General features: G+C 34.1%; 1 protein-coding gene and 1 long non-coding RNA gene across 7 annotated transcripts in view; one reads left to right on the forward strand and one right to left on the reverse strand.

Moving 5' to 3' along the window:
- The window catches only part of LOC111053552 (glycogen synthase kinase-3 beta), a 210777-nt gene extending 193370 nt beyond the window's left edge, over positions 1–17407 (reverse strand). For 2 of the 5 annotated variants that reach the window (XM_039437567.1, XM_039437566.1), the window contains exon 1: positions 16984–17372. In XM_039437567.1, the coding sequence (XP_039293501.1) occupies positions 16984–17068 (85 nt within the window). In that variant the 5' untranslated portion in view covers positions 17069–17372. Of the gene's footprint in view, positions 1–16814; positions 16943–16983 lie in introns of those variants that run through there. The other 3 variants (XM_039437569.1, XM_039437570.1, XM_039437568.1) reach the window with 3 other exon arrangements.
- Positions 17408–17500: 93 nt separating this feature from the next.
- LOC120353551 lies at positions 17501–23864 on the forward strand. 2 transcript variants are annotated; one of them, XR_005572458.1, is made up of 3 exons: positions 17501–17632; positions 17858–17967; positions 23753–23864. It is a non-coding gene; the product is annotated as an uncharacterized LOC120353551 (long non-coding RNA). The 2 variants fall into 2 exon arrangements; XR_005572459.1 differs by having other exon boundaries at positions 17501–17580.
- The last annotated feature ends 506 nt before the right edge of the window (positions 23865–24370 follow it).

Consider the following 24370-nt stretch of genomic DNA (forward strand, 5'->3'; position numbering starts at 1 on the left):
AGGGTTAACTGAATATCGAGTGTACTACATGTTATAGGAAATCAAATTGTAAACAAAATTCATTGGATATAAACATGATTAGAACAACAGCAATTGAAAATAATTTGGTCTCATCAGAGAAATATGAGTAACAAATTATTCAATGTAAAAGATCAACTCCTGTTTTAAAAATCATGTTTTTGGACTCAGGGGACCTTCAAACGTATATAGTGAGGTCCACGTTATAATGGCAGTGTTTGATTAGCAATGGTATTGCTATCCTTGTCTATCATTCAACAAAGCGGATAGCACTATCTCTTTCTCGCTTTGTTCTGTTGCCAGATCGGCTTTTAACAATTTAGAATTAACAAAATATTATTTTATCTTAACTATGAAATTATTAAAAAATATCATTACGTGCTTAATAAAATATAATTGATTTTTTAAACGAGAATGAACAGTTAATATTACACCTATAATTTATTTATTTATTCATAATTTACAATCAACTTAAGGACAAAGAAACAGACTACAGTCCTCAGTCCAAAACTTCTTTTCATCCCAATTTTATAAAATAAATTGTCCAAATAAAGGTTATGTGCAACTTTCCAATTCTTCACTAATTTCCACATTGAAACAAAACACAAACACTTGAAACAATTAATTTTGAATATAGAAAGATTAAGATCCGAATTGATAAACCTATATCAGCTACCGTCTATAGAATACATTGCCAAGACAGAGGATCGGCAACGTTGTTCTGCTATCTTTCTCCACTGCCATTATAACGTGGACCTCACTGTAGAGTAAAACGTCAACTCATATTTTAAAAATCATATTGGTGACAAAATAATTTAAAAGGGTACTGAGATTTGTATTTTTATTTTCCTCTACCTACTGTCTAAAGTACAGTACTTACTTTACTCCCCGAAACATAATACTAAAGTGTCACTTTTTCGCTCTCGGTAGTAAAAAACAGAAAAACTCCCTAGGGAGGAAAAGTGACTCCATTTAAATAACATGGGAAGCATCTCTATTTTAAAAACTTACATTGTAATAGGTAAGAAGGTCTAAGCTCAGATGAGGAAGCATATAGAGTAGTCAGTCATTGAGCCAACTAAATTCAATACCTCAACCAGATTCGATCAACATATGAAATATATGTTTGTATGCTAAAATTATTACAAACTTCATATCACTATACTACAAAAATGTATAGATATTTTTTTATATTCCATGCTATTCAAAATACCAGCCAACGAATATTCCTTATTAACTAATCAAATTTGAAACTGGAACTTCATCATAGCTGTGGTTGTGGCGGCCATTGTTGTTACAACTTTTGCCGACAGATAGTGCTGTCGGCGGAGAACTGTGATTACAAGCCAGCTGTTTCTGTTTACTTTTTAGATTATGTTGTAACACATTGTTTGGTCACGTACGTTTTTAAAAATTATTTTATTTGCAGTTTTTATAAAAATGTAGGTGGAGAAAAAATGTTGTGTAGGCCCTATAACACAAGTGAAAAATGTTTTTTTCCTCCACCTACTGTCTAAAGTACTTACTTTACTCCCTGAAACCTAATACTAAAGTGTCACTTTTTCGCTCTCGGTAGTAAAAAACAGAAAAACTCCCTAGGGAGTAAAAGTGACTCCATTTAAATAACATGGGGAGCATCTCCATTTTGAAACTTACATTGTAATAGGTTAGAAGGTCTAAGCTCAGATGAGAAAGCATAATAGAGGTGTCTGTCATTGAGTCAACTGAATTCAATACCACAACCAGAAATTTGATTAACTTATGAAATATATGTTTGTATGATAATTATTATATTCTTAATATTAGTAGACAATAAAAATTTATACAATTTTTAAAATATTTTATTCTATTTAAAATACCAGCCAACAAATATTTTTAACTGCAATTCAAATCTGAACCGCGTGATCTGGAGTCAGCCATTTTTGGTAGCTGCTCAGCTGATATAATTGTTACAACTTTTGCCGATAGATAGCGCAATCGGCAGTGACAACCAGATGACCGGTTTTTAGGTTTTAGATTTAGGTTATGTTGTTAGGAATCATTGTCACCAATACGTAAGTTATTAGAATTTATTTGCAGTTTCTATAAAAAAAATGTAGATGGAGGAAAAATGTTGTGTACATCACGAGCGAAAAATACTTTTTCTCCCTCAGGAAAATTGCTGCCCTCGGCTTCGCCTCGGGCTTCAAACTTTTTCCCACAAGGGAGAAAAAGTCGTACTTTTCACTCTAGATATAAAAATAACTTATTCTCCCTCAGGAAAATTGTTGCCCTCGGCTTCAAACTTTTCCCTCAGGGAGAAAAAACTGCACTTTTCACTCTAGATATACAAATAGCTATTATATTAAAAGTAGCCCTAAAGAAAAAAAAGACAATTCAATTTTCAAGCCTGACAATTGACCTTTGACAGAAGGGCTTAACTATGACACATGCAAACTAACTTGATTCCCTACAATTGATTGAATCAAAACTGGACTGTGACAATTTCACTGATTTTAAACACACTCAACGCCACCCAGGTTGATTTCAATTGATATTATCAGAACAGTGAAAGACAGTCTAAATAAGTTGACTTCAATATTAATCTCAATGATATCATTGGTGCAGTGACATTCAAATTAGTTGAAATTCAAACTGAATGAGAGAGAGAGAGAGAGCGCCCCGAGCAAAATACAGTCAACTTCACCTACTGTCAGTATTGTTTGAATGGGAAGCATTGGTATTATTTATGAGAAATGCTGACAGTTGGAAGTGAATTTCACTATAGTGAGGTCCACGTTATAATGGCAGTGTGTGATTTGCAATGGTGTTGCTATCTTTGTCTATCGTTCAACAAAGCAGATGGCGCTATCTCTTTCACGCATTGCGATGTTGCCACATCGTTTATCAACAATGTAGAAATTCAACTAATTGACAAAATATTTGATCTCAATCATGAGAATTTATTAGGCTATCACATCTTTAAAAAATATATTTTCTTAACAAATAAAATATGATTAAGTATTTTCAACAATAATGAACAGTTAAATTGATCAGATATACCAGTATCAGCTGTTTGGGTGACAAGGCTGAGATGTGGCAACCCTTTCCTCCAATCTTCCTACACTGCCATTATAACGTGGACCACACTATAGGAATGCTGAATACTAAGGGTTGGAAGTGCATAGGTGTGTGGAAATAGACACAAATACAAAAACCCCCGAGTTTGTTGGAGGGTTGTTAGGGTTGCAACAAACACAGGGCAACCCCCACCCCCAATTCATGGCTGAGCCTTTGATAGAGTCCACTGCACAACTAATTGCATAAAATGGCTTGCTTTTGACATTGCAAATGAGCTGAATGGACGCGGCGCCGGAATTATGTTATGGGCAGAGAGCATAGGATGTAAATTCTATAGATTGTGTTATAGAATCTAAATTCTATACATTCTATACTCTGTGGTTATATGTTGCTCTCGAATTGCATATGAAGGACAGAGTGGAAGGAAAATAAAGGGGAGGAGAAGGAGGAGGAGGAGGAGAAGGAGAAGAAAGAGAAGTAGGAGGTGGTGGAGGTGGTGGAGGCGGTGGATGAGGAGGAGTTAGTGGTGGATGAGGAGGAGGAGGAGGAGGAGGAAGAGGAGGAGAAGAGAAATACATAATGATAAGCAGAAAGAGGTGAAGAAGTGTGAAACAAGAAGATGAAATGGAAAATAAAAGTTAACAGAAAGAAGTATGAAAAAAAGAGGAGAAGAGAATGACCAAGGAGAGAACGAAACAGGGGGCTAACAAGAGAACAAGAATAGGAGAATAGGAGAAACGAAAACAGAATTAAGCAGGAGACCAAAATTAGGAAGAAAAGGTGTTGAAGAAGGAGGAGAGACTGTTGAAGAAGGAGAGTGTGATAAGAAAAGAAAATATGTAAAAAAGTGCAGGAAGAGAATAGAGAAAAGACGAAGGTGTATAAGGTGGTAAAATGAGAATTGGGAGGAAAAGGAGTTGATGGAGAGGAGTACAGAGAAGAAGTACAGAAGAGGAGAAGAAGAAAGAAAAGCAGGTACAAAGGGTAGGAGAAAGAATAAAAGAAAAGAAGAATGATGTGCAGAAGAAAGAAGAGAAGGAGAAATAGGATAATGAAGAAGAAGTAAGAAAAAAAGGAGGTAATAACAGATTGATGTGAGAGTGTAAGAAGATTAGATAAAAATATGAGAATATCAAATGGTATAATATCTAGTGAATCAGTGACGAGCTTGTGGTTCTCCTTATGAAAGGGTGACTACTTTATACCAGCTCCATCTCACAAATACGAGCTTCAAAATGATTTCCCAGTGTGGAATAGTATTGCCTTTATACTGTATAATTTCTCCCATAAGCCTAGGGCTAAAGTGAGCATAAACTTCAGCAAAAATTAACAGGAAAGTAGGAAAAAGAAATACGAAAGAGAAGATGAGTAGGGTAAAGAAGATAAGACGGCCAAAAGGTGAAATAAAATAGGTGGAAGTGATTAGAAGAGTGCAGGTAATGTAAAAAAGATGGATAGATATTCTATTTACAAATTGTCACCAGGCTTGTAGCCTACAGTAACTTGATTATAACAATTTCTAATCATGATACACAAATCACAAATGATTTTCATACATACATATATAGAAAATAAAAGTGTCAGAAGAAGAGGACTAGGAAGGGAAAAGAGAAGTGTAGGAGACTGCAAGTAAAAAAATAATGAAAATGAGAGAGAAGAAGAATACATTGGAATAATAGAAGAATAGAGGAGATTAGAGTGGAAAGAGGGAGAGAAGATATGAAAAAGAGAAGGGAGGAAAGAGGAAGAGAGAGAAAAAAGAGAAGAGAGGAAAGAGAAGAGAGGAAAGAGAAGGAGGAGGAGAAGGGAGGAGAGAGGAAAAAAGAGAAGAGAGGAGAGAGAAGGAGGAGAAGGGAGGAAAGGAGGAGAGAGGAAAAAAGAGAAGAGAGAAAGAGAAGGAGGAGGAGAAGGGAGGAAAGAGGAAGAGAGAAGTCAAAGGTCAGTTCGATTGCTCTTGACTCATCAGCCTAAAAGCACATACTGCCTTCCTCACTTACTATGGCAGCCTATAAATTACAGGCTGGGATGAATTCAAATAGAGCCAAAACACAGAACTTTTTTCACAAAAGCCAGAAACCAGATTTGGAAACAGATTTCTACTTCCAAAAAGTATGGTGAAACACCTAATATAAAAAAAAAGAATCAACTCATTCCTCCAATAAAGTATATTGAATGACTTAAGAATGAATCAGCTTGATATGATGCAAATTAAATGATTTCCATTAAATTATATTTTCAATCTATGAAATGAGTAAGTTGATTCGTGAATTCTAAATTCCAAGTTATATTTTGGTCTCAAAATTGGACAAAAATTGTGAGGTGTAAACATAACCTATTTTTGGACAATTTCGATCCAAATTTGGGAAAGGAACAGTTTTGGGCTTTAAGCCTGTTTTCCTTTTCCAATCATTCATAGTTGAGAATTATATTGTATGTTTCAATGTATAAATAAAAAATCTGGTGTGGTAGGCCTACACTCACACAACTTTCCTTGCTCATTGAACTGTAAGCCTCATTCTTTAACGAGAATAATTTAGGGCAATAACATAATGACGAATGGCGGCAACATATTTGCAACTACGATCATACTACTATATTTATGTATATATTATTGTTTTCAGAGTACTTTTACCATTGTGTGAATTGTGGAATTCGATGATTTTTTCAAAGTCGTCAAAACAGTTGTTCTACAGATGAAATATCTCGACTATGTGTTCTTTTTATAAACTGCTCTACCTACCTACCTAATGCACGAGAAGGATGTTACAAAGTGCATTTCTCAAGGATGGGGTGGACCCCCCATTAGTTTCCCAGGAAAAAGACTCATGCCAGTTGATAGAGCTGATAAATAACTATACAGGGTATGAATTTGAAAAAAATCGGTGGAGTCATGACATTTTTTGATAAAATCGTGAAAAACATGGTTTTTTTTAGTAATTATCTGCCATTTTTCTCAAGAATTTTACGGAGCTCCTGCAATTTTCCCAGAAATAACACACATGTCAGTTGATAGGGCTTATGAATAGCTTATTCATGGTATAAATTTGAAGAAAATCGTTAGAGCCGTTTTCGAGAAAAACGTGAAAAACATTGTTTTTTAGTAATTATCCGCCATTTTTTCTGCCATCTTGAATTGAATTTTATTGAATTTCTTGTTGTCGGATCCTCGTTGTATAAGGACCTTAAGTTTAAAATTTCAAGTCAATCGGTTAATTAGGAATGGAGTTATCGTGTTCACAGACATACACACATATACACACATATACACACACACACACACACACACACAGACAGACCAATACCCAAAAATCATGTTTTTGGACTCAGGGGACCTTGAAGCGTATAGAAAACTTGAAATTAGGGTACCTTAATTTTTTTCGGAAAGCAATACTTTCCTTACCTATGGTAATAGGGCAAGGAAAGTAATAAACGATCAGTATTTAGACGAGTTGAAATAAATTAAACTCTTCTACTTGTCCTTTCATTCAAGGTTTAGGCTCTTGCCTGATCCGTATCACATTATATCAAATCTAATACAGTACAGTATTTCTAAAATTGAAATAATAAACAAATTTCAGCTATTACTTTTATATTTTATTGCAACCTTTCCGAGGTCTACCTATATATCTTTCTCCTATGGGATGGTAGTTTAGAATTTTCGAAGGAATCCCTTCTGTTAACATGCTCCCTCCACTGATTGCGATATTATTATTTATTTATTTCATCTCACAATCACAATATTAAATTAATGATTGGGAGAGGATAAACCCAAAACTGTTCCTCTCCCTAATTTTGATAAAAATAGTCCAAATAAGGTTATGTAAACACTAACTTTTATAAAACTTTTTCATTCATGTTGAGGGCAAATTAAACTGTTTGGCCCAACAGCCGGTTAAATTTTAACCGTGATTAATTTCACAAGAACCAATCAGAGAAGCCGTCTTCAAAAACGCCTTCAGAGAAATTAACCGTGAAATTAATCACGGTTAAAATTTAACCGGCTGTTGTGCAACCGGCACTTTGTTTGATATTTCATGTCAGATATGAATTATTGTTTGAGATATGATTCAGAAGTCTTCACAGGAGATTTTGTATCGAATTGTTCAACATAATGAAGGAATGAGACTGACGGGTAAAAATAGAAAAATAATTTGAAAAAAAACTAAGAAATTGTCAAATCACAGATTTTATTGATTGATAGAAAAAACGGTTTCGGTTGTTAATCTCTGAAGAGATTGACAATGGTGTGACAACCGAAACCGGCCTTTCTAACTATTAATAAAATCTGAGGTTTAAACTATTTCACAAAATAATAGAAACTGTACTCACATAGACCTGTCGGTCTGTTCGTGAGTAAGAGTTCGCATAAGTATATTGAAATTCAATTTACACAGATTGACAATTTCTTAGTCTTTTTATTCTATTAGAATAATTACCACAATGTCAACTTCTCAACTACACAAAAAAAATTAAATAATAGTAAAGTAATGTTGATTTTTATAGTTTCAATGTTAAACTCCCCGTGTTTGAATTAATTTTTCAAAACTAATTATTTATTGGAAAATGTTTCTATTGACCAAGCAACAAATAATGAGGTCAACTAGATTAGCATGCTGCTCTATTTATTAATCAGTGAAGTATGTGAAAAAGTATAATCAGCAATCATAATTTAAAATTAATCATTTGATTAATGTCGTTCAGATAAAAATTATGACGTAGGAGGTTTAAACTAACTAATCCATTCATTCATGAATCGGATACTTGTTCAAGAATAATTTTTTACTTCAACATTGATTCAATTGAATTTAAATAAATTCGATTTTTACTATTTGAATAAAAATTTTAATTTCAAATATTTCAATTTCAACTTGATTCTTGAGTGAGGAGCAGAAGTACTAGATTTTCATTAGAAACGATGGTAAGAGAAATGCCACTAAAGAAGATTTATTTCAGTACATATTATGAGTATTTAGATAATTTTTACAATAAATTAAAAAATATCTATTCATGATAGAGTTAATTATTCCTTTTTTTTAGTTACAGATCCATTTGTAGTGACTTATTGACATCTGACATAGACCTACATTTTTCATCAAATTTTCTTTACAATGGGTAAGTTACCTAGTTTTCTTAAGAATATTAAGGCAGTGCAAAGACTAAAAATGAACTTTCTACTGGTGATATTTTTCTAAGTTTTTCGATTTGTATATCATCAAGCAATCAAAATGAAAAATTTTTCTCAGGAAAACATTTTTTTCTGATCATTAGTTTTTGAGATATGAGCGCCTAAAGTTTAAATTTTTGGGACAGAACATTTCAAATTCGGTAAGAGATAAATCCATGGATTAAATTAAAGGATAGATTCTCCATGGTATTGTTGATCTAGTAAAACAATAATTTTCTGAAAATATCAATTTTCAGATAGTTATTCAATTTACTAAAAGTAACCAAAAATTACTTTTAGTTATTTTGTTTATTTTTGGTAAATTGAATAACTTTTTAAAAATTGATATTTTCAGAAAATTTTTGTTTTACTAGATCAACAATACCATGAAGAATCCATCCTCTAAATTTCATGGATTTATATCTAATCAAATTGAAATGTTCTGTCCCAAAAATTCAACTTCAGCCGATCATATCTCAAAAAGTAATGATCGGAAATAGTATATTTCGCACCTAGGGCCGAAAATGAGACTTTTCCGGCTCGAGATCGGTTTTCAAGTCCGAGGCCGTAGGCCGAGGACTAGAAAAGATTGAGAGCCGGAAAAACATTTTTGCCCATGGTGAGAACGTTATTTTTCGCCACACAGAAAAATAAACAATAAATAAATATGAGAATAATTGTTTATTATGAGAATAATTGTTTATTAGACACTTCCGAAAGAAAAACAGGAAGGTCATAGCTCTAGCAAATCTGAGGTAATCTGAATATCAGGAAATTATCCAAGGATGTTTATTTTTTTTCTGATTTGTCTAAATAACCTAAAAGATTATGTTCAATTATATAAGAGGTTGAGTTTATACTTTTGTATCCTTCCAAATAACAATAAGATGATATTATTGTAAATGTTTTGATTCTTGAATAATAAAAACAAGTAATGAAAAGTTTTTTGATCAGCTGTTTTAGCACACTTGAAATTTGACAAATCTGAATGTCAACGTCAACAATGCTTGTTGTCGTTGACTTCGGAAGTTTAGGTTAGAAGTTCTATCCTACTCTGAAAATCGAATTTGAATAGTTCATAATATATATCTTATCTTTATTTCATTCATCCAAATAAAATGATAGTATCTTATTGCAGAATACTTATTCAATTCTATAAGCATAAACTGATTCCGTTTCATAAACCATTTTGTAAACACGTTCACATCAAATCAGAATCAGCTGACTTCAAGGTTATTTTACAGCCCTAGGGCCGTAAAAATTTTACCGGCCTGGTCGGAAAACAATCATTTTCGGCTTCCTTATGACGCATGAAAACCAGCTCATTACATCCAAGTGGGGCGAAAAAATGTTTTCCTGAGAAAACTTTTCCATTTTGATAGCTTGATGCTATACAAATCAAAAAGCTTAGAAAAATATCACGAGTAGAAAGTTTATTTATAGCCTTTGCACAGCCTTAACTAACTTAGGCCAGGTTGAACAAGAGCCGGTTAAACTTTAATCGTGATTAATTCCACGAGAACCAATCAGAGAAGCCGGCTTTTCAAAAACACCTTCTCTGATTGGTTCTCGTGGAATTTACCACGGTTAAAATTTAACCGGCTGTTGTGCAACTAGCACTAAATATTTATTTGTGCAGTGTTTCAACTAGCTTAGTATTTTCGATCATTAAATTTTCATCATATTTTCCCGGAGGAGACGATAAGCCGTCGGTCCCGTCTACCTAAAACGTAGTCGCCATCTCTCATCATCATCCCTCTCACTAGGAGGAACTACCCTTGGGTCTCTCCACCATTAAAAGCCATACGCTAGTAAAAATAATAATAATAATCCCTCTCACTCACTCATTACCCACGCACAAGCCTAAGAGCTTATTTGGGCATTACCCTCAGAAAAAAATTAATTTGTGTAAAAATTAATTGAATTTTTAAATAAAATTATATTGATTTTTATCTCATTTCATTTATTGATGACAAAAATATCAATGACAAGACTGTTCTCTCAAAAAATAATTTTGATAACTTATTCCAAAACATAATGACAAAAAAATCAATATTTTTCAAAAAATATCAACATTATTCCAAAAATATCAATGACAAGACTGTTCTCTCAAGAAAATAATTTTGATAACTTATTCCAAAACATATATTAACTTTACTTGACACTATCAGTAACACAGTATGTTATAACATTGGCATCCCAATTTATTCAGGAAATGATCTGTAAATTACAGTCTCTCCCCTAACATTTTCACAGAGATTTTCAATAACAGCACCTATATGACACTGGCATTCCAGTATATTCAGGAAATGATCTGTAAGTTACAGTCTTCCTCAACATTTTCAATAACAGCACCTATATTTCAGGAATGATAGAGAGGGCTATCAATTGACTTCAAGCGTGACCCTGTTGAAATTGGAAGGTTATAAAATAACCAAACTAATGCAAATAGGTTAGTAGAGCACTGACATGCGGGATAAATACAGAACAAACGCGCAACAAGTAACTATGTTCTTGCATTAAACAGACAGAGCATCTGCTGTCTGTCGAGTATGTGAAGGTTGAATCTGAAGAGGGAAGAAAGAAATTGAGAGAGAGAGTGAGAGTTAGAGAGAGTAGGATTGGTAAACATGTAGAGAGAGTGTCTCAGACAGTACCTACATATTTGAATATAATTTGACAGGATAAAGAATACAGATTTCTGGAGAGTATACAAATGTTGGACCTAGAAATGAAAATAGAAATTCAAGTATTCTTTTGTAAAATTGTTTGCTCACTAAATGTTTCGGCTATATGATGCCATTATCAAGTGATTGATTTTTCAATCATAGCCGAAACATGTTGTGAATAAACAATTTTACAGAAGGGTACATGGATTTCTATTTTTATTTATATTCAAGATTAGCCCTAACAAAAAAAGACAAATGTTAGACCTACTTTTTTTTTACTGAGGGTGATGCCCACATAAGCTCTTAGGCTTGTGCGTAGGTAATGAGTGAGAGGGATGATGATGAGAGATGACGACTACTTTTTAGGTAGTCGGGACCGACGGCTTATCGTCTCCTCCGAAAGACGGGGTGGCCGTATTCATGTGATTGTGCTGTGATCAAAAACTTATAGAGACTTAGCTGACGAGCTATATAAATATGAACTTGGAGCTATTTGAAATATAATTGAAGTGTGATAAGAGTGTAAATGGAGGGAGATGGATATAGTGAGAAAAACTTGAAACAATATAACCTACTCTAGAGCATGGTACGCCATAGTGGAGTAGGTCAATTTCCACACAGAAAAAAAACTAAACAAGTAGGTAGGGGACACATTATAAGAATTTTTGTAACAAACTATTGTATGTAATTGTAATTTATCTTACATTTTGTGTAATGATGTAGTTTTAGTTTTTTGGAAAATATACATTTATTTATTTAGTATTAAGAGATACTCTGGCAATATAAATTCTTCAAAAATTGTGAATTCTATACATTGAGGTACTCAGAAACTGGATTTTAAAAAATATAATATAATCTGTGACAAGAATCAAATGACTCTGACATATTAATCAACATTATAGCCGATTCAATAAGGTAGTTTATGAGAGACTAGCAGGTAACCCGTGCTCCGCAAGGGTCTATTTAAAAACTTGAAAAAGTGAAAACTTGAAGAATTGAAGATATGACTATAACCATCCTCGATTAATTAAAAATTTCAAGTTAATCAGTCCAATAGTTCAGACGTGAAGATGCGTCAAACATAATTTTCCTATCACGTACGTGTATAAGCCAGTTCTTTCCTTTATTATAGTACTAGCCGTCAGGCTCGCTTCGCTCGCCATATCCGTCTAGCCAGACGAATCCCCCGACTAGATCATCTAAGAATGGGATCAGCAGGCTCGCTTCGCTCGCCTGCATTTTTCATTTGGGCATTTTATCATATATTAGGACAATCCTGTCGGGGGTCCAGACTAAACGGCTGGCTAAACGGATATGGCGAGCGAAGCGAGCTGACTGCTAGTAATATGATATTCCCAGGATTGAAGTAGCAGTGCTTAATCAATTTTTCCGCGATAAATGCATTTCAATCTTCAACTTGGTGCCAACCTAACAAAGTCAACTCAACTTAATGCCAACCTGACAAAATTATTAATTTAGTTGCCAGTTAACAACTGTTTCGAAGAGGTACTCTATCTAGATTATAGTTCTATAGTAACATATGATATGGACATTTCAATTATAATATTAAGAGATTGGGAGAAGAAGAATATACAAGCTAAAAGACGAACTTTAAACCCTTAAAAACAACCCTTAGAGTTAAAATATTGCCAAAAGATTTCTTAGTGCGCCTCTAAAGGGCCAACTGAACATACCTACCAAATTGAACGTTTTTGGTCCGGTAGATTTTTAGTTATGCGAGTGAGTGAGTGAGTCAGTCAGTCAGTCAGTGAGTGAGTGCCATTTCGCTTTTATATATATATATATAGATGAATCAGTATAAAGTATTGTAAAGTACCGTAAAGGGATTAATATTGTGATAGATATCTACCAATCGATTAAAATACCTAAATTGACTACGAAATATTGTGATAGGAATCACTTTACTTCTTCGATCCTCCCAATGGTCCTGTGTCCGAGAATTCTTCATAGATGATGAACACTACATAGATGTTCATTATCATTTAATGTTGAATATTATAAATTATTGGAGTGTTCCCACACAGAATATCCTTTAGGTAACACAAATTTGTGAATGATTTAATCTAATTTGTGATGAATGTTCATGTATTAAATCTAACTTATGTTGTTGTTATTATTCACTTCAATGGAAAACTTTGTTATAAATTATTTGAAAAATACCTAGCATCAATATATCACCTAACTATTCAAATACAGCCAGTTACACACACGTCGATTTTTGCCATCTTTATGAAATCTACCAGATTAAACGGAACTTGAACACATCATATACCGGGTGTTTCAAAAAGATGTTGAAACATTATTTCAACATATTAAACATTAACCCAATTTTAAACAGTAATATTTATTTTTAAAATGGCGCACACAAACAATTTTTATACATCAAATTACTCGCAGAAGTATCAAGTTTATGATTGTAATATAAGTGATCTATGTGCCCTCCCTCCTTTTGAGGCTCGGGCGACATCTAGACGGTAGCCAAATTCATCCCGGACTGTTTGCAAGATGTCTTCTCAGACTATAGCTCCTGCATCAGTTATCTTGGTTTCTAGCTCCTCAATATCAAGTGCTAAGGGAGGAACACTTAGCACTTGATATTGAAGAGCTAAAAACCAGGATAACTGGTGCAGTAGCAACAGTCCGAGAAGACATCTTGCGAACAGTCTGGGATGAATTTGGCAACCGTCTAGATGTCGTCCGAGCCTCAAAAAGAGGGCACATAGAACATTTATAATACATCATCATAAACTTGATACTTCTGTGAGTAATTTAATCTAGAATTATTGGTTTGTGTGCACCATTTTTAAAATAAATATAACTGTTTAAAAATTCGACTGAGTCATTGTCAATATTGTAGAACCGTTCCGTAGTTGAATAAAAACACAATATGTTGTCAAATTCTTCACAGTTTTATTCGGTAATTTGACAACATATTTGTGTTTTTATTCAATAACTGTTTAAATTTGGGTCATTATTTTTGAAACATCCGGTATATGTTTGACAAGTTATGTTTAATCTAATAGACTATATAAGGCCGTCGAAAAAACGTACGTCCAAAAATAGATGTGTGTGTGTGACTAGACTAAGGTAAAACTATTAACTTTCTTGGTAAGGACTATTGGTATTTATGTAAAAATTGAAAAGTCAAAGTACCTTTCTTCAGTTAGAAATATAATAGAGTTGAAAAAGGATGCTTTGATTTTCTAATTTTTGCATCAGAAGAAACTAGTTTAGTTTGTTTTACGCATTATTAATCTCTAGTAGCATAAGTTGATCAGTGAGTAGAGCTATAGAGAAAAAATAGCATAAGCTATAAAATATATATATGCTATTTTTTCTCCATGGTAGAACTGTGAATCAGCAGGCACTATTTGCTAAAGATTAATAAAAACCAAACCTTAATATCATTCAAATAAATAGGCCTAAGTGCTCTTTAAGCTGCGTTTACACCTAAGTTATTAACAGAATATTTATTTTCCGTCCTTATAGATTATATTAGATTAACGGAGCTTGACAAACACTTATGCACATCATGTGTATGATAAGTAATGTTCAATCTAATATAATCTAAAAGGACGAAAAAATAAACATTTTGTTAATAACTTTGGTGTAAAAGCAGCTTTACAGTTTCTTTTGTTGATTTTTGTTTCTTTTCTTAATTGTCCCAAGTTTCTTTTAGGGTCAAAATTTAGTTTAGCGGCGAAGGAGCGGTAAAAGGTAGGGGGAAGAGGATAAGTGGCTTCAGTAGGCCTCCTACAGCCACAAGTTACCTCACTATTTCTTCTTTCTTTGTCCATATTCTATTTCAAATGATGTTCACCCGATCCAGGAATGGTGACATATGAAAATGGAATGCTATCCCCTTCTAAAACCACTAGTCTGACTCCGCTATGTCACTTAAGGTCTCTCTAGTAATAGTTTTTATTTCTTTTTGACGCGATCTATCCGGGAACACCTGGCAAACGATCAAGACTTTGAATATCTGGATATTAGTTGTATCAAATAAATTACCGTATGGCAAGTTTGAAGCCGAAATTTTGGAAAACTGTGGCCCGGTTACACTGAAGTCAATTGTAATCATGGTTAAATTCCACGAGAACCAATCAGAAACTGTATTTCCGAGGAGAAAGCTTGGATCTCTGGCATTCACTTTATACTTCCCTCCTTAGTCATGACCAGACATCTGGATTGACTGTGATTGACATTCAGATAGATATGAATTGACATTTATTCAGGATTAAAGTTGACAGAATTTTGAGCAACTAGGTGTAAGGAGCCTGTTATGAACCTGGTATTTATTTGTAGTCATGTCAACAATATTACAATCTGAGAAAATATTCCCTGATACAAAAGACGAATACGTTAGGCCTACTCAATTCTGATAATTCAATGAAATGAATATTTTGTAATAAAAATTAAGTTGTACAAAATACTCCAAGACTTTTGCTTGAAAAAAAAGGTACTAAAATTTCGCAATTAAAACAGCACTTACAATTTTGTAAATTCTAGACTTATTTCAATGCAATGGCCCCATCTCAGAATACCTACAGAAACGTGCGAGGCCTACAATGTAGATGGGACCAATGCCTTGAAACGCGCCCAGGATCTATAAACCAAGACTATTGTAACAGTTGAAATGTACCTAATGTATCAAAATATTATCAAGCCTTTCTTAACTTATTATTACTGAAAAATTGTCAAATGTTTGAAAATATTTCAATTAATGATTGTTGAGACAATTCGCCTTTTTCCAATCATGTTTCAGTAATATTCAAAGCAGACTGAAAATATTTCAATTAATGATTGTTGAGACAATTTGCCTTTTTCCAATCATGTTTCAGTAATATTCAAAGCAGACTGAAATAGTTTTCCCATGAAGAGCAAAACAGAAAAAAAATAGCACAATTAGAACTTGTGGGAATCATATATTTTTACTGTTTTGTGCAGATCCAGCTTAACACAGAAAAAATGAAATTAAAAAATTAATTCAAGTATCTTATGAGAAAAGATTATTCAAGATAGAGCAACATTCTGGACTTCTACTAAGTGATTGAATCAAATACCAAGCTATGATCTACAAATTAAATTCCATCAGATTTAGGCAAAAATTGGTGTAAATCCAAGTTTTAGTTGTAAAATATCGAAAAACAAGCATCATCTCTGTGAATATCAAATATATAAAGACCATTTCATTTACCTATCTTTTACAGTAATATCAGCGGACCTGGTGAGCTTGAAAAATGTAAGGTTAGCTCAGATAAATGACCGTGAAATTGGACAGCGGCCAAATACGCCTCACAAACGATTGAAAAGTAAATAATTTTTGAGAGCAGTAGTATACTAGTATTTACTCTACTTACTTTCGGTAATAAAACTCATAAATATATTAGATTTCAAAAGAATAATTTTGAAAAATCAATGACAAGATCATGACCTGAATTGACATGCTCGAAATTTAGAACTAGAGTAATATCCGCACATATCAAAATTTATGTCATGTATCAAAATAAAGCAAGAATTGATTTTTAATAATGATAAATAACTCCAACAGTTGTTTAGAGAAATGCAAAAAGCTTATCATAGGTAGCTATCGTAACGCTAGGCCAGACGAATCCACATCACAAATAATGAAAACGCAATTTCTTGACAAGAGATTTAAGCAGTTGGATTAGAAGCTTCTAAAAACATGTTTGGAATATAGGATTGGCAAATGCTTTAATAAGTTGATGTAATTTTTAAACGAAGATGACTAGTAATTCATTTTATGTAACTGATCAATAGTTTAAGGTTATGTCCCAAAACGAAATGTAAGGAAACGATAGGTTAGATAGGGCCGTCTCATTGTGATCATGACTACGGTATTTCAAGTGTTCATACACTACCTTTTCTCAAATACATCTGGAGGGAATTAAAAAATCAAAACAGCTTTCTACGCACTGTAAAATTGGTACTTAGAATATAAATGTGAACTGATAGCAGCCATATTTGAACACTTTTTCAAGCCTAACCAACGTCATTTCTACTTGAGCTATACGAAGTAACTGCACTTACTACTTATTTTCATGCCTCCTAACGGAGGATTAGGAGACTGCTTGTTACCCTCTGCGAAGGACGTTGTTCTGGGACGTCCACTCATTTCTATCTGCGCTGTATTAATTCATAGGAGTTCATGAACTTCATAGATTTATCACATTTCTTGCTAACACCCTTGTACACGAATTCGTAGGGGCTGGTAGGCCTGAGTAGGTCCTTCCTATAAATCGGTATCAACTAGCGCACTGATCACTGGTACTCCAACATTTTATGACGAACAACACTTATTAAATACACTAATTGTTTTTAATTTGAATATTAACACTTGAAATTAAGTAAATCACTTGTAATATACTCATTACTCACATCACTGTACGGAATTGTAGAAGCTTCAGACATTGACCCATTCGGGAATGTTCGTGTCCAATCGCCACTACGCTCTTGCTTGCGAAGATATCCGAAGGTGACGTCACTTGGCAACCCATTACGTCAACCAATATGGCGCATTACCCATGATGCAGTTGGTGAGAAATCGGCTTCGCTGTTTTGCTTGCGAGAAATTCAAGCAAATCATCATCATCAAGTAAATCCCGAACAGTAATCCCGTTCGATAAGGTAATTCCAACTTTCCATATTGGTAATTTTACAGATTTATTCAATTTTTAAGGTAAAGACAACATCAAATTAATTCTAGTTTTTTTTCCGTAAATTATTTTTCCAGCTATCATTTATGTGCACCTTATCACCTTGTTTGATAACATGGCTAACCTTAAAATTTTAAAACCACAGGCACTACTTTAAAAGTTGTACAAACTTTTATTGTAAACTAACTTTCAATTTTAAATCACTTAAAATTCAAATGTGTATAATTTTGAACTTTAATCTGTTTCAGATTTTTTCCACTTGGGCTTTTAGAATGACAGGCCCAAGTCTTTTGGACCAGATGGAGGAGCTGGAAATAGCAATAAACAATCTTCAAAATTTATTCAAATGTGAAATTTAGTAAGTACTTTTTATCTATACCGAAACAGCTCACAACAAAAATCCCCACTAAGTTAAATTTGGAGCTTTAATAAATGGATTCAAAGTTTAAAAAAATAGGTTAGACTAGCATTGTATGTAGCGGTGGAGAGTGTTATACAAATCATACATCCATGATCAGTAGAGAATTTGAAATTTAAAAATTGAGTAAAATTTTAAATTGTAAAAAAGTAGATAATAATTGATCCAGAGTATTTGTTCATTAGACTTAAGAATAAGTTTCCTCCGTACTGACTAATACTGTAGGCTACCGTTACCGTACCATAGTTTAAGTTGCCTGTGATTCAAATTCAAGTTATTCACTGTATTTAATCAATCACTCCAATTCTTGAACAGTAGTTTGCAGACTATATTTTCAGGTTATACCGTACTGTTTGTTATAAGTAAGTAGGCTATCTTTATACTTGAATCTGCATCCTTTACCCGTAATATGGAATCAATGGCGTCAAAAACATGTAATACACAAAACAAACATACATAGGCATGTTTAGCAAGACTGCATTTCCGACAAATCATACCACATATATTCACCAACACTGTAGTATGCCTTTCTTTTCAAGTGTTGGGATACAACTCTCTCGAACGCTCTTATATCTAACTATTTTACTCCTGTAGGCAGCCCATTGAAATATCGCAATGCCGGAAACCTGAAGCACACCTGAGATCTCTGAAGGTGTACTCTGGGAGTATCAATCAGCTCTCGATGTCTTGTGTTATGTTCATGCACATCAGTCCAAGTCAGCATGTACTGCTGGTTCTTCTTGACATACATCAGACAGAGAAGTAGGAAGTGGCAGATCACTGTTAGAATACCAAGTCTAACAAAAAAGGGCTTGCAATAGAATATAATATTTTTATTTGTCCAAGAACAATTACATGATTGCATGAGACATTGTCAAGATAGTTATAATATTCAATGACATCTTAATATATGTCTATACAATATATTAAGTCATAATAACATCAAAGTATACATTTTTTAAAAGTCATAATACATTCAAATATTCACTTCTCATAGTACTCTTTCAAGCTGTAAAAGGGATTTTGACTAGAAAATTGTAAAATGCATCTTTAAACTTCAAAAACGGGAAATTTTTTATTTCTTGAGGAAGGTGATTGAAGAGTCTCAAACCTACATTTACATGGCTTCTTAAGGTCTTAATGTGCACGATATTAGCTTGCGGTGATGATTCGGACAGCCTGTTTTTGCAGCTTAAGTATGTCCACAACCTTTGCTGAATCTCATAACAATATAACCAGGTCCTGTAGATCAAATCTGTTTCTTCAAAATTAACTTCTTTCAGCTTATCAAGAAATTATAACATCTATCTATAGATGTTTTCTTTTTATCAAGTTTCACTCACTTTAAACTACATTTTCTTTAGTTAACTCTACATGATATTATATTACTCTGTTGTATATCCATACTTTTTCACTGTTAAAATTAAACTTGAATTTTAAAAACTTTTGAAGTGAAAATGCACTTACTTTTGTAGTGACGATCGTTTCGATCTGTTGTTGGTCATCATCAGACTGTGGGAATTCACTCAGATGACAAGGCTATCATCCCTTACCACACATAGCCTTGTCATCTGAGTAAATTCCCACAGTCTGATGATGACCAACAACGGGTCGAAACGATCGTCACTACAAATAAGTAAGTGCATTTTCACTTCGAAAGTTTTTTTAAAATTCAAGTTTGATATTATATATCAAATTATAGCACCCATTCCTTTACCATGATTACTCTACTAACCCTATTCACCTCTTACTTCAACTTTTTCTCAAGTTGACAACAAATATTATGTAGGACCTGTTGATTAATCAGTAAGGCTGGTTTCACATCTCATTGTTATAAATGATATTGTCTGCATGACTGTTGGTCTCTTGCTTCCTGCTGCTCATGATAAGGGGGCCTGGTGACTGAGAGGTATCTTTTAATGATGTATCACACTCTCTTCACCCATGGTTTGCTCCTGTGGGGTCACTCGGCAGGGGCTGCTGATGTCCAGAGGCTGCAAAAGAGGGCTGTAAGAATCATAAACGGCAGCGACCATCTTCAAGCCCGTCTTTGGTCGCCTTGGTGTAGTGACGGTCATCAGCTACTACATCCTCTTGTGCTTGGGGTGTATGTCAAGAGGATACAGCATACTCTGGCTGCCCGTAGTGACATTCACAATCATAACACCAGGCACCGTGAACTGTTGATTCACTATAAATGAAACATAAGGTTAACTCTTAGCAGTTAACATAGTGAAGATAACGTAGCTGTTAATTTTTTTAGAAGCTTCCCCTCAGTGAGTATTACCACAACACTATAGTGAGGTCCACGTTATAATGGCAGTGGATAAAGATAGAAGAATAGCGATGCCCATTCTCTGCATTAATTAATTATATTTCTACACTGTCAAAAACATAATTGGCATCGTTGTGGACCTAGAAAAGGATAGCACTACCGGCTTTGTCGAATGATAGCCAAGGATAGCAAAACCAAAGTTGATCAAATACTGTCATTGTAACGTGGACCTCACTATAGTCACCGAGAGCTGTTGACTCGCTATATGAAACACAAGGTTAACCCTTAGCAGTTAATTTATTTATTTGAACAAAAAACAAGTTAGTTACAAAGATATACATTATAACAAGTCGTTTTTTGTATGGTTATCTAGTGCAGCAGAACAGCTTAGAAATTGCCTTAGTATGCTGCACACGTCAGGATGGTAGCTGAGTTGAAGCTCGAAGGGCACTCAGCATCCTTGTGAAGTCGATTTATGATAAAAAAGTCGATAGCTGGTGACAAGATGTTAGCTATCTCGGTGCATCCTTCTACTGGTTAACATAGTGAAGATAGCATAGCTGTTAATTTTTACTTTCCTTGCACTATTACCATAGGTAAGGAAAGAATTGCTTTCCGAAAAAAATTAAGGTACCCCAATTTCTAAATTTCTATACGTTTCAAGGTTACCTGAGTCCAAAAAAGTGGTTTTTGTGTATTGGTCTGTATGTGTGTTTGTGTGTGTATGAGTGTATGTGCGTCTGTGTACACAATATCTCATCTTCCAATTAACGGAATGACTTGAATTTTAGAACTTAAGGTCCTTACACTATAAGGATCCGACACGAACAATTTCGATCAAATGCAATTCAAGATGGTGGCTAAAATGGCAAAAATGTTGTCAAAAACAGGGTTTTTCGCGATTTTCTCGAAAACGGCTCCAACGATTTTGATCAAATTTGTTATTATTTCAATTACAAACTGTTGGCAACTGTTAATTCTATTAAATCATTTACTATGAAGATATAGCAGACTTTGTGTGTCTGCAGCGTTATTGTCCTGTCACCAGCTGGCTCAGATCTTAGAAAAGTAGACTTGAGATGCGCGGGAAGACTATCGTCAGTTGATCAATTTTCATAACGGCAAGGAGAGTTGTGTGAGTGCGCCACACTAGATTTTTTCAGAAGCTTTCAACCCAAGCAATATTGCTATGATGATTCTGATCATTTTAAGGTCTATCTCTCTTGTCTTGGTCTGACAGTTGACTTTAATTTACGACATCGGATATACTTCTGTCATATTATATACAGGGTGTCCCACAAAGAGGTTTACACGTTTAATTTTATATTCATAAAATGAATTTGAACTTTTTCAAATTTTAGCCTACATAGTTTATTCATTCATTCAGAATTACACAACTTACAGAAAAGTACCACAGGCTTATAAGCCCAAAACGGTTCCAATTCTAATTTGTTTACAAAGTAGGCTCTAAAAATATAAAAATATTCTGGGAAAATTTCAGTTCTCCAACCTCCGTAGAAACAAAATGGCGGCAGTAGTTTTTCCAGAAAGCGAATTGGTAAAATTTTCAATATGCCGCCATTTTGTTCCTACGGAAATTAGGGATCTGAGATTTTCGCAGAATATTTTTAGAACCTACTTTGTAAACTGTGTGAAATTTGAAAAAGTTCGGTGCATGAATGGGCACGTAATATAAAATTAATCGTGTAAATCTCTTCTTGGGACACCGTGTATATTTTGGACTCAAAATTGGACAAAACTAATGAAGTGATAAGCATAACATATTTCTGGACAATTTCTATCCAAATTTGGGAATGGAACAGTTTTGGGCTTTAAGCCAGTTGTTCATTTCCCAGTCATTCATATTTGAGAATTCATACTTGATGAATTCTGTCCATGAATGTATAAATAAATAAATATTTGTGAAACCAATAATTTGTGTAAATAATCACATACCTTAACATAATATACATGCCTTTATAGTATGTATAGCACCTATTGTTCAATGTCCTAACCTGACCTAAAGTTTCTTCATGTCAAATACAATAGAATAGAAAAACCTTTATTCATCAGACATATACAAATACATTTGAATAGCGTCAGTTTGAAACTACATATAAGTCTTAACTATAGTTGGTACACAAATAAAATTGAATGAAAAAGACAAAGAAATTGTCAAAAAACCACAGATTTATTGATACTTAGAAAGACCGGTTTCGGTTATTACACCATTGTCAATCTCTGATAAACCAATCTGCTCTTATGCAATCTCTGTTTATCAGAGATTGACAATGGTGTAATAACCGAAACCGGTCTTTCTAAGTATCAATAAATCTGTGGTTTTTTGACAATTTCTTAGTCTTTTTCAATCAATATGAATAATTACCACAATATCAACTTCTCAACTACACAAAAAATCTGGTGTGGCGCACTCACACAACTTTCCTTGCCGTTATGAAAATTGATCACCTGACGCTAGTGTTCCCGCGCATCTCAAGTCTACTATTCAAAGATTTGAGCCAGCTGGTGACAGGGCAATAACGCTGGAGACACACATGAGGTCTGCTATCTCTTCATAGTGAATGATTCAATAGAATCAACAATAATTTGCAATTGAATAATCACATTTTCTCGAATTTAAAGCTTATTTTCAATTTTAGGTGAAAATGTTACTGAACATTAATTGTAGAGATTTTCATGCTCAATCTACTCCACTTGATTTTTTTTTGTTTCAATTGTATCTGAAGCCTGATAATTGGGAATCTATTTGCATTGATGGGGCGGAGCTCCTGAAATTTTTACAGATATGGGACTTGTGGAAGTTGATAGAGCTTATCGATGACTATTTTAGGTATGAATTTGATCAAAATCGGTTGGAGCCGTTTCCGAGAAAATCACGAAAAACCCTGTTTTTGACAACATTTTCGCCATTTTAGCCGCCATCTTGAATTGCATTTGATCGAAATTGTTCGTGTCGGATCCTTATAGTGTAAGGACCTTAAGTTCCAAATTTCAAGTCATTCCGTTAATTGGGAGATGAGATATCGTGTACACAGACGCACATACACTCATACACACCCTGAAAGTTCACACACACACACATACAGACCAATACCCAAAAACCAGTTTTTTGGACTCAGGGGACCTTGAAACGTATAGAATTTTAGAAATTGGGGTACCTTAATTTTTTTCGGAAAGCAATACTTTCCTTACCTATGGTAATAGGGCAAGGAAAGTAAAAAAAGACAAATAAAATTCAAAATAAATCAATGATTGCTGTTGTCAAACTCCTGCAAAGAATACAGAGATAAGCTGATGTTAACCTGGTGTAAGCTGGTGTTAGCTGATAAGATAATTATTAGATGTTGACCTAGCCTATTCTGTTTTTAAGGGTGCTAAACTGTTGTTTAAGGAGGTCCAGTTTACATAGACTTTTCATTTGTTTTCCAGTGTTGAAGACCTTCAAGATCCTGTTACAACTTGGTGCGGTCACATGTTTTCTACAATGCGCATCAAGAGAGTTCACACAATTAGAACTCGTAGCTACAACGTCGTGTCAGGAACTAAACCTAGCGCCGCAGTGCAGGATGGTTTCTCACAGCTTGGCGTTGTTATCATTTGCGATGGGTGTCTGGCTTGGAAGTGTTTCGACCGCATTGCAGGATGACTATTAACGGTTGCCAGAAGATCAACAGCTGGGTCTTTTTCGTTATTTTTCGTGATAGAGAAATTCTGATTACAGATTCGTTCTCAGCGACCCCAAGTTTAGCCCGAAGGCTCAGAATGTCAACAATGTTTTTAAATTATTAAAAATCATCATGAAAAGTCATTAATATGGTAGTACACCACGTTTCTGGAAACGTTTTACTGGTGACTGGAGTTATTATTGATTATAGGTAGCACAAAAATCAAAATAATCGTGAGAAAGAAAACTGCTGATAAGACCGTCACACTATTGTTCTATTGTCTCGGCTGCTTAGCTGAGCCTGGCTGGAGGGATCAAATAACCGACTGGATTGATCTTTCGTCTGTCCACCAGGCGGAATTACGCCGACCATTGCTGGGTGG

The sequence above is a fragment of the Nilaparvata lugens genome, chromosome 11 (genome assembly GCF_014356525.2).
Source record: "Nilaparvata lugens isolate BPH chromosome 11, ASM1435652v1, whole genome shotgun sequence".
In the NCBI taxonomy this organism is placed as follows: Eukaryota; Metazoa; Arthropoda; class Insecta; order Hemiptera; family Delphacidae; genus Nilaparvata; species Nilaparvata lugens.